Source organism: Poeciliopsis prolifica, unplaced genomic scaffold (assembly GCF_027474105.1).
Source record: "Poeciliopsis prolifica strain line A6 unplaced genomic scaffold, Auburn_PproV2 SCAFFOLD020, whole genome shotgun sequence".
NCBI lineage: Eukaryota > Metazoa > Chordata > Actinopteri > Cyprinodontiformes > Poeciliidae > Poeciliopsis > Poeciliopsis prolifica.
Window position 1 is genome coordinate 9,800,400 of NW_026562395.1, and position 8,534 is coordinate 9,808,933.

Here is an 8,534-nt window from a genome sequence, read left to right on the forward strand (position 1 = left end):
CATGTTTGAGGAATCCTTGAATCTCCCATGGCAACCATTCAGGGTGCCTAAACGCTTGCTAAAACAAAACACCGCCTATTTGCGTAAAGTTCCCCCTTGGCAAAACTGCAGTCTCCAGCCAAACTCACCAGACACACTCAGTTCCTCGGGACCAATGGCAGCAACAATAACCAAACACTTGATGGAATTACTGGTCTGTTGAACTCATCCCTATTTCTCGAACATTGTTAGAGGCTTAATGGAGGAATATTATTGTGATGAAGTGCTGAGTGTAGAAAAGAGCAGGAGCTTCTCAGAGGGACAGAGGTTCAATTTCAGTTAGGTTTCATATATAGCAATTTTTATAACAACTGAAAATTATACTTGGTTGGGCTAATGGCACTTGGCTGGAAAATATAAAATACTGTCTTTTTAAATGAGGGTTTATGGATGAGTTAGCCATGAGTTAACTTGTTGCTAGTCACAATAAAAATGGTGATGAAAAACAGAGCAGAGCAGCTGGAATTAAATCTTCTGTAAACCGCGGCGGGTATAAATAATGAGCGAAGTTTTATTTTGAAAGCCCAAGCAGGAGGTGGCGGTGTCTGGCCTTGCTCGGCAGCTCTCCCCTCAGTGAAGAGTAGTTTTGGTAGACTGGACTTTGAACATTCGGAGCTGCTCACAGCTTTTAGCTTCAGAGAACATCTGGAGGACTAAACACGGAGGAAATCCGCGGTGAAAAAATCTGGATCGCTCTTGAAAACAAGAAAAAACGGTGCTGGTGGAAATAAGGCCAATTGAGGATCAAATGTTTCATCCGTGTAGGTGGTTTCATCAGCGACTGTCTCGCTGTTGAGAAAGCAGTCCTGAAACAGGTTGATAGCTGGGATTCCCACGGGGAATCCACCGAAGCAGAACATCTGGTGAGGAATCTTCATACACACCGAGGCCAGACGGAGAGCCTCGTCGCTCGGATGCTCCTCTTGGACGGCTGATGCTCCACCATGGGAGGAAGCAGCAGCAGGTAATAATCTGGAACACGCTGAACTCGGTCATATAATAGTGACGGGATCAGATCAAATATGCTTAGTAGAATAAAGCTGCTCTAGTTGCAATGGCTGCCCAAGCCAGCCTCCTCAGCTGGATGGAGATGAATGAACAGCAGGCCTGGTCTTCCAGGGTCCCCTCAGCTTATATATGTGGAGTGGGTCTGCTTCCCCTCAAGCTGTAAAAAGGTTTTGAAAAAAAAAACAGTCAATATAGAAACTGCTTCTGGCCAACTGTAGGGTGAATTATTCTAATATTCACAAATGAATATTAACACCATCAAATTATGCTAAATGTGAGTTAACATCTTTACTGCGGCATGTTAGCTTATTTTATTTTAGCGTTTTTCACGGTACCTTCTAGAAGTACTCACACTTGTTCAAATTAAAACCTTTTTGTTCTGATGAACAGTTTCCTGATCACTGCTTTGTGACTGAAAAGTAGACTGGCTATAAATTGGCCTTTTAAATATGAGCTTTTTTTCTTAAATGTCCTATTATAAAAGGGTAATATTATGTGTTTTTCCCCCCAGGCATTTATAGCACAATCAAGTAACTGTTATTTTCATTTGTTTAAAAAAATGCTGAATATATTAAATATGACTTAAAAGACATGTTACTTCCTGATTTAATGCCTTGAACTGGGGCTTCTGTGTCTTTAAACATCTCTGCTGTTAACATTTTAACGCATTTACCAGCATTGCACTGAGAAGTAACTTGCATAATGAGCTCAGCAGATGTGCAGTTCTATCAGGTGTTTGCTAATTGTTGCCTGTTAAAAGTGTGGTCAGCCACAGGGTAGGGCTCCTCTGTGAGGCAGAAGCTTGGAAAGTTCAGCCCTGAGTTTGAGGGGATGCTGCACCTAGAAGGTGGTGCCTACTCCAACCATGTATTTTGCACACCTGAATGGTTGCTATGGGAGATTAAAGGATTTCTCAGGGATGCATGAAATAATAAAGGCAGTACTATGGGCATGTTTTTGATCACAGAATAACATAAGCTCAAAAAGTAAATTTTATATTATACTGCCCATTTAAGCTAAAATATTTGTTTGTTTTATGCTTGTAAAGGGGTGAATGAATGTTGCTATAGAACTAAACTTGTCTTGCATATCTTATATCAGCTGTACCCATATACATATCTATAAAAAAAAATCGCACACCTGGCAGGGGCAGCATCATGCTGTGGGAATGCTTTTCTTCAGCAGGAACATAGAATTTGGTAAGAGTCAATGAGAAAATAACAGTGCTACATTCAGAATAGAAAAACCTGAGGGCAGAGGTTCATCAGGTAGCCCAGGGGTCTGCAATCTGTGGTTCCAAACATCCTTCATTGGTACTTCAGTATTTGGATTGTGTCACAATGCACTGAAATGCAATGCAATTAACTAACCCTTTGAAAAACTTGTTCACCTGTGGTGCTGCTGCCCCAAGAACCAATGGAGGATTTCACACAAAAACCTATGAAGAAGACACTGAGCACAACTTCATTCTTCACAAAATACTAACAAAAATGAAGTGGCTTCAGATCTAGTGCAGAATTTCAACTGCTGGCACGTAGAGATGGGTACCTTTGACACTTGAATCAATGTGATACTAATATCCAGTATCTGGGAATTGGTGTCAATACTCAATGGTACCAATTTTCAGTTGTCTGTGTTTTTTTAATAATAAACTTTTTTAAAAATATTTATTTATTTATTTCTAAATATATAAAATTTAACAAATATGTCAAGACAATGCCCAACTCCTTCTATTGTAACGTCACAACTATTTGACAAATTTCTTTAGTGTAAACTAAAGTCTTCAGAGCAATTAACAGAGTGTTTCGTACTGTGGCCCTGCAGTGCAAACTACTTCGGCAAATTCAAAAACAACAAAATTAAGACAGCACAATTACAAATTACAAAAACGCAACAACATTAACAAAACAGAAGAGGTATCTCCCACTGTGGTTATCCATTCCAACGTCCTACAATAGCACTGAAATAGATATGCAGGACTGCAACAAGGCTCTCCACAAGGCTATCCAGATGCTTAGGCATCTGGATAGCCAGATGCCTAAGCATCCATCTGGATAGGCTTACAATACAGAGAAGGTAGAAATGTGGAAACAGTTTTTATTATGGTGATTCCAGAGTACTCCCAAGCAGCAACAAATCATTCCAAAGCGTTGTGCTGCTCTAACATCAGTTGTGCAGAGAAAAGGCTGAACATTTTTTTAGTTGATATAGTTCAGTAACTTGAATTACCACAAAAATGAAAAAAACAAAGATCAACTTTTCAAATTTAAACTGGATACGCTTCACAATAGCAAGAAAATTTATTTTCACCAATTACCAGAGAAACACTTTTGAAACACTGAGAATGAACTACGTTCAATCCTGGAACTGCTGAGGTTTTAGTGCTGTTTGGAACTATTTGGAGCTGCATGACTCACATGACTTCTGCATTCCAATCTTTCTATGGAACTCTATCGGAGTGCCCAAACCCACCTCAAACAGTACTAGTGGGGATGAGCTGCAGAGTATAGATGCTGCAAAAAAAATATTTTAAATGTATTCCATATGTGTATCTTACTTATGGAATGTACATGATCTCATTCATGTATTCTATTTTGTCTGTGTTTGAATTCTAGGATTCTACAGCTGTGAAGATGACACCATGACATTAGGAGGAACATATGGATCTCCAGCACCGTATTTCTCATGATGATGCACACTCACTTTGGGAAGGAAGGCTTCGCTCCACTGTACCCCTTCCAGAACTGTGGGACATTAACACACTTCTCAACTGTGCCATGTGGGTTCTAACCTATCAGAGACGGTAATAATGGAGGACGTCTCTATGGCGAACATGTCCCTGGGCTCCGGAGCCGTGCCGCAGCCAGTCACCCCGACGGGGAAGTCCTCAGTAATGGCCCCAGGTCTCAGCCTCCCTCTGCAGGTCTTCTTCATCCTCGTCATGGCAACCATCCTACTGGTGGCCTTTGCAGGAAATGTGGTGGTGTGCCTGATGGTGTACCAGAGATCCGCCATGCGCTCCGCCATCAACATCCTCCTGGCCAACCTGGCGTTTGCAGACATGATGCTGGCCATCTTCAACATGCCGTTCGCTTTAGTCACTGTTATGACCACCACCTGGATCTTTGGGAACACTTTTTGCCGGGTTTCTGCCATGCTCTTCTGGTTGTTTGTGATTGAAGGTGGAGCTATTTTGCTTATAATAAGCATTGATAGATTTCTGATTATTGTCCAGAAAAAAGACAAGCTCAGCGCACAGAGAGCCAAGCTACTCATTTTGATCACCTGGGTCCTCTCTTCGGTTTTCTCCTCCCCTCTGGCTGTAGGTTCCCCTAGTCTGCAAATCCCTCCCAGAGCCCCTCAGTGTGTTTTTGGTTACAGCGCTGACCCAGGATACCACGCTTACGTCTTGATCCTCATGCTAGTTTTCTTCTTCATACCTTTCCTGGTCATGCTGTACACATTCATGGGGATCCTGAACACCATCCGCCACAACGCCATCCGCATCCACAGCCACCCAGACAGCATGTGTCTGAGCCAGGCCAGCAAGCTTGGCCTGCTGAGCCTCCAGAAGCCCTTCCAGATGAACATAGACATGAGTTTCAAGACCCGTGCCTTCACCACCATCCTCATTCTCTTCTCCGTATTTACCGTGTGTTGGGCGCCCTTTACTGCCTACAGTCTGGTGACTACCTTCAGTTTTGGCTTTTATCACAAAGACAGTTTTTTCCAAATCAGCACATGGCTCCTGTGGTTGTGCTACCTCAAGTCTGCCCTAAACCCTCTCATCTACTACTGGAGGATCAAAAAGTTTCGAGATGCCTGCTTCGATCTGATGCCCAAATACTTCAAGTTTCTTCCTCAGCTGCCAGGCAACACCAAGAGACGCATCCAGCCCAGTGCTGTGTATGTATGTGGAGAGCATCGTTCTGTGGTTTAAAGGGAAATTCACTCTTATAATGCTGTTAGAAACCCCACTTTGAATCCATGTAACTTGCATTTGAGATTGCTTGGAGTGAACTAAAGGATACTTCTCTCAGTAGAAGCGCAAGCTGAAAGTAGCACTGTTTTGAAAAGCCAAGGGGCTGAGTTGATATAAGTAGCTGCTGAAGGGATACCTAGAAGATCTGTTTGAAGTGTTCTCATGTGCAGTATGATATGAGAATATACCCAGGGGTTTAATCTAAGGATGCACGCATATCTGATATTAATACTGGTATTATGGGTGTTAACTGATACTTACAGATATTTTATATATATATGTATTTCTGTACACTTTTGACACTGTGTAAAAAGGGACCTCACAAACGACATCTTTTTTCTTCTTTAAACTCCCCATAAACTTTTGCTGCATCAAGTAAATACCACATAGCCAACATCCTCCTCCTCTTGAAACATAAACAAACAAGATGAAAGGAAATGTCACTCATTAAAATTTTTCTGCATTTCTGTTTTTTTCTAGAAAACATAAATTTATCTAAAAAAAAAATTCTCAAACATTTTTGACATTTTGATTCCGGTGGTGTGTGCTACCTGAACCTATAGCTACGCCTAAAATGGGGATGTTGGTAGAGTTTGTCCCGGGTGGTTTTTCCGTTCAAGTCCACTCTGTCTACTTCTGTCGATGAGTTTTTGGCTAAGACACTTCACCCGCATTGCTTACTCAGTTCAGTGGTGCATGGCAGCCTCTGTAAGTGTCAACACTGTTGTAAGGGTAACTGTGGCTTGCTATACTACTGTGTGAAAGGGTGAATGTAGTGTGAGGTACTTTGGTGTCCTCTGGACTTCACACTATACATTTACCAAAGCCCCCACAATGCTCTGCTTCTATCAGTCACCACCATCCAAAATGGAAACAAGAGAGTTTGTTTCCTCTTTGAAACAAGCTTCTCATTCTAAACAACTGCAGTTTTCAGTGACTCCTTGTCAGGAGTTGCAGCTAGCAGTTAATCCCGTCACATTACAACCGGTTGTGTGTACAGATAGATGCAGTTGGAGAACATTATTAGACATAAGTCTAATATCAAAACTGTGATATCATCAATGGTAGCCAGTCTGATGCTTGGTGACTAAGCAGGAAGAAGTGGTATTCAGACCCAAACATGTCCATTGAGATCAAAATTTCTGCCATTCATTTCTGCAAATGCAATCAATCTTTAAAATGGAACATAGAAAAAGAACCTTCTTCACAGTCCTTTAGATGTGATTTGCAGTGGAGGGTGTTTGAATGTTGGACTAACAACATTTCTATGTTGTTAGTCGCTCAACTGGTGAAATGGGGAAGATGCAGAAGGTGGATCTTAAATCCCCACTATTGAGAGTGTGGTCTGAGTCATTTTCTTCAGGTTTGATAAAGAAAATATCCACTACAAAACTCTAAATTTAACTGTGTGCTTTTAGTGGTTTGTGTGGCTTAAAGCCTCCCATATACCCACAGTGGTGGTGACAATGTTAAGGCTTTGTCTACAAAATTGGTGAGTTGCTGGTTCAAGTTGCTCTGAATATCTGTTACCCAGTTGTGTGTGTTATTCTATCTGTCTTTGCGTTGTTGGGCAAGGCACTTTACTCACCTTGCCTGCTAATGGCGCAGAGAGGGTGCTGTGAGCACTCTGTTCCATGGTCCCGGAGAGATGATGTTTACATTGATTTTAAACAAAGGAAACTCAACAGAGCTAGGTTTTTAGCCTTGTTTTGAAGGGACTCCGTGTTTTAACAGTTTTAACAGATGGTCTTTGGTATCCTGAAAAATGCTAAAAGCCAGACTTTATCATCAATCAATCATTGTCTCAAAGGACATGTTTGAGTCCGAAAACCACTTCTTCCTGCTCAGTCACTAACGGTGCCTGTATAGTAAAGTTAAAACCTGAACATCTATTACTACTACCATGTTTTACGAAATATCCTGCCTTCCATCTTCATGCATGATTTATAATTACATTTACATCTCCCATTGAGGTGATTATTTATTTTTTTTATTTTCTTTATTTAATCAGGTAAACCCCATTGAGATCTGGATCTCATTTTGAAGAGGGACCTGGGCATCTCCCCCAGTCTTAAATCTTGAAGCCCACTGTGTTGTGAAAATGGAAGTGTGGTCACATTTTGAATCTGAATATTCATTTGAAATTATTCCCAGCTTGAAACAATCATTAAAATCATCTTAAATCAAAGACACCTTCAGTGTCTTCAGCTTTTGTATTAGAAAGATTTTATTCTAGTAAAAAGTGACATGGAGTCCATGTCCATGTTTGTACCAAAATTGCATTGAAATATGCATTGAAGCTATATGAGACTTTGGCCAAAATTAAGCAATATTTCCACAGGTACAATTACTATGGCATCTTCTCTCTTAAACAAATTTACACCTGGAATTAGACAAAAATAGAACAAAGCTTTGTAGGGTTGTGAAAATCAGTAATTTTACTATTTGAGTATTGTACCCATCATTCTGTCAATTAAGCGAGTAATTGAATTAAAAAATGTATCAAATAAAATATTGGCACATACTGCCCACAATTGGCCCAGATTTATATATTTATTGCATTTATAGCAATTACTTTCCTGTAGCTTAAAAAATTACAACAGCTGACTTTGATAAAAATTCTGCCAAAATCTTAAATTGTATTCAGTTCAATAATAAACCATCAGGATCACAAAGACACTTATGAAAAATGTTTATCACCTTTAATAGATGAAGTCTCACTTTGCCCAACCATTTCTAGCTTTTGTGCCCAAGTGTACAACGGGATTTGGCACCTTTCATTACACACAGAAATATGCATGTCGCAACCCGTTTGTGACTGGAATGGTCTTCACATCTCAGCTTCTCTGGGGACCAGCATTTAAAGTTGATTTTTACGAAAAGCAAATGGCAAGACTTTACTGAACAAGGAATGCACTGAATAACTTGTACTCTGTGACAGTAATGTTTGGGAAATAAAGGAGAGACTGACTTTTTATTGACCCTTCCTGTTTCCTCACACTGAAAATGAGTCGATGGTGGCGAAACAGCGTGTACAATAGTATGGATTTTTTTTTTGTTTTTTTTTTTGGAAGCATGCAAATGATCAGCTGAAGTGCCACAGCCAAATGTATATTTGCATTTATAATGTTTTCATTGTGCCTATTAATTAGTCTGTTGCCAGTCAGAATGCTGCTATTTGGTGAAAATGTGCAATTTTGGTGTACTGTACTGTTGAATGTAATAAACACCTAGACATTTCTTACATTGGTAAACGGTCTTCAGTGATTTTTTTTTTTTTTTTTTTGCTTGTTTTTCTGTGTGTCTGGGCGATCTAGGTATTTGAATTTTTAAAGCACTAAACGAGATTGTTGAACTACTATCAGTTTGATATCTTCCGCTACTTTCTTTTGTATTTTTCATATAATTACTTTCAGATAGTCTAAAAATAAAGCAAACTAAAAAGGTGATGCACACTGCAGCGGAAAAATATGTTCTGGTTTGCTGGAGCATTCAACTTCACATT

At 40.1% G+C, this 8,534-nt stretch overlaps 1 protein-coding gene across 1 annotated transcript; it reads left to right on the forward strand.

The window, feature by feature from the left end:
* The first annotated feature begins 557 nt into the window (after positions 1-557).
* On the forward strand, positions 558-8,277 carry gpr63 (G protein-coupled receptor 63). Its single transcript, XM_055044394.1, has 2 exons — positions 558-1,003; positions 3,663-8,277. Exon 2 carries the CDS (start codon positions 3,857-3,859, stop codon positions 4,985-4,987), a length of 1,131 nt encoding a protein of 376 aa, XP_054900369.1. The 5' UTR covers positions 558-1,003; positions 3,663-3,856; the 3' UTR covers positions 4,988-8,277.
* The last annotated feature ends 257 nt before the right edge of the window (positions 8,278-8,534 follow it).